General features: G+C 27.2%; 1 protein-coding gene across 1 annotated transcript; it reads left to right on the forward strand.

Moving 5' to 3' along the window:
* The first annotated feature begins 725 nt into the window (after nt 1–725).
* LOC127115738 (defensin-like protein 183) lies at nt 726–1,393 on the forward strand. Its single transcript, XM_051047208.1, has 2 exons — nt 726–868; nt 1,000–1,393. Exons 1-2 carry the CDS (start codon nt 805–807, stop codon nt 1,323–1,325), a joined length of 390 nt encoding a protein of 129 aa, XP_050903165.1. The 5' UTR covers nt 726–804; the 3' UTR covers nt 1,326–1,393.
* The last annotated feature ends 342 nt before the right edge of the window (nt 1,394–1,735 follow it).

Below are 1,735 nucleotides of genomic sequence, written 5' to 3' on the forward strand. Positions count from 1 at the left end.
TAATTAGTCTCTTCTCCAACATTTTAAAATTTTAAGAACGTTAAAAAAATTAAGATAATATTATTCTATTAAGAAATAAATAAATATTTTTATTAAGAACGTTTATTTTCGTTGATAATTGTCTGTGACAATGTCCTTACTTATTTTATAGATTTTTTATTTTATTCCGTTGTGGATAATTTGTACGGATGACCACTAAAAATAAATTCAATTATCATTTCTAATACTCAATAATACTTTAGGATATATGGGTGTTTTATTAGGTACATCTAATATTTTTTAATATTTAGAATAAGAGTTTAATGGTAATGCACGGTCAGTATAAAAAAATGTTATATATGCATCCAATTAAAATACTTTAAAGTGTCAAATTATATAAATAATTTAAAATTTAACAGCAGATTTGACGGAATACGTGACTGTCATTGGTTGACAGTGTAAAAATAATGTACACAGTCGTATAACAACCTTTTTCTCTTAGACTAAAACTTATCTTTTAAATAAGCGGTAATTGAAGAATATCTTAAAAAGAATTTATTTATGCAAAAAAACTAAAAACCCATTAAAAGGAATTTATAGAGCACAATACTAAAACCACATTAAATTTTTTTTATTAATTGTTTATGTTTTTATAAAAATTATGTGTCAGGAGATAGTTTTTACAAACGTGTCAGAAATAATTTTTCTATAAATGAATTTTTGGTTCATTATAAAATAGAGAGAGTCGTATGTTATACATATGAAGTTAATATAAGACACTGCAAATACACTTTCGAAGCCAAAAGAAATTAGAGTTATCAAAACATGGCAAACCACATGATCTCAAAATGTTTTAATATCTTTGTCATCCTAGCAATCATTGCCGCATGTAATTAGTCTTTTCTCCAACATTTAAAATGATAAACTTCCAATTTTATTTTACTTTCTCTAATTTATTAGGAAAATCAGACATACACGATGTTATATAACTAAATTATTTATTTGTTTATGTGATGACAGTGCAATATTCAAGAGTGGAAGCAGGCATATGCTCAGAAGTTTTTCAGAGATGTGATGATATGGATTGTCCTTCACACTGTAAATCAACATACGGCAGTCGTAGTTTAGGGCATACATGTGATCTGTTCTACCTCTGCACTTGTTCTTTCAATCAAGATCCTTCTTCACCCAATTTGTGTCACATTGGGGATGGAACATGCTTTACTGGTGAATGTGATGCAGCTTGCTGTAATGCAAAGTGTGCTGGCAGTTTGAAGCAAGGTTCTGGGATTTGTATTCCAAACCAACATACCAAGGATAGATGCGTTTGTACTTATAGAAGCTAGATTACTCAGATTGTAGTTAAATAATACTATGAATCAAAATATTTTCTTTTGGAAAATTTTCATTTCAATTTATTACTATCTATACATTATTTTCTATCTAGTTTTCTTCTTTCTTTTTAACTAAAATGAGTGTTTAATGTCCATAGATATTTTTCCGTCACAATTGGGGAGAGAGGCGATTAGTCAACTATTTTCCTTTTTTTTACAAAGAGGATTGGTCAAAATTCAATTTAAAAATACCAACCAAGATTTTTAACACGGAGTTTGATTATGTAGAACGACATTTAAGAAGTATTTGACAAACATTAATAACACATAAAAAAACGTAATTGTAGAAAGATAGTCCATATTTCTCTTTTATGTATATTTTATAGACTTATTTATATTATAAAAAAATTGTGTCAATTGTT

The sequence above is a fragment of the Lathyrus oleraceus genome, chromosome 1 (genome assembly GCF_024323335.1).
Source record: "Lathyrus oleraceus cultivar Zhongwan6 chromosome 1, CAAS_Psat_ZW6_1.0, whole genome shotgun sequence".
NCBI lineage: Eukaryota > Viridiplantae > Streptophyta > Magnoliopsida > Fabales > Fabaceae > Lathyrus > Lathyrus oleraceus.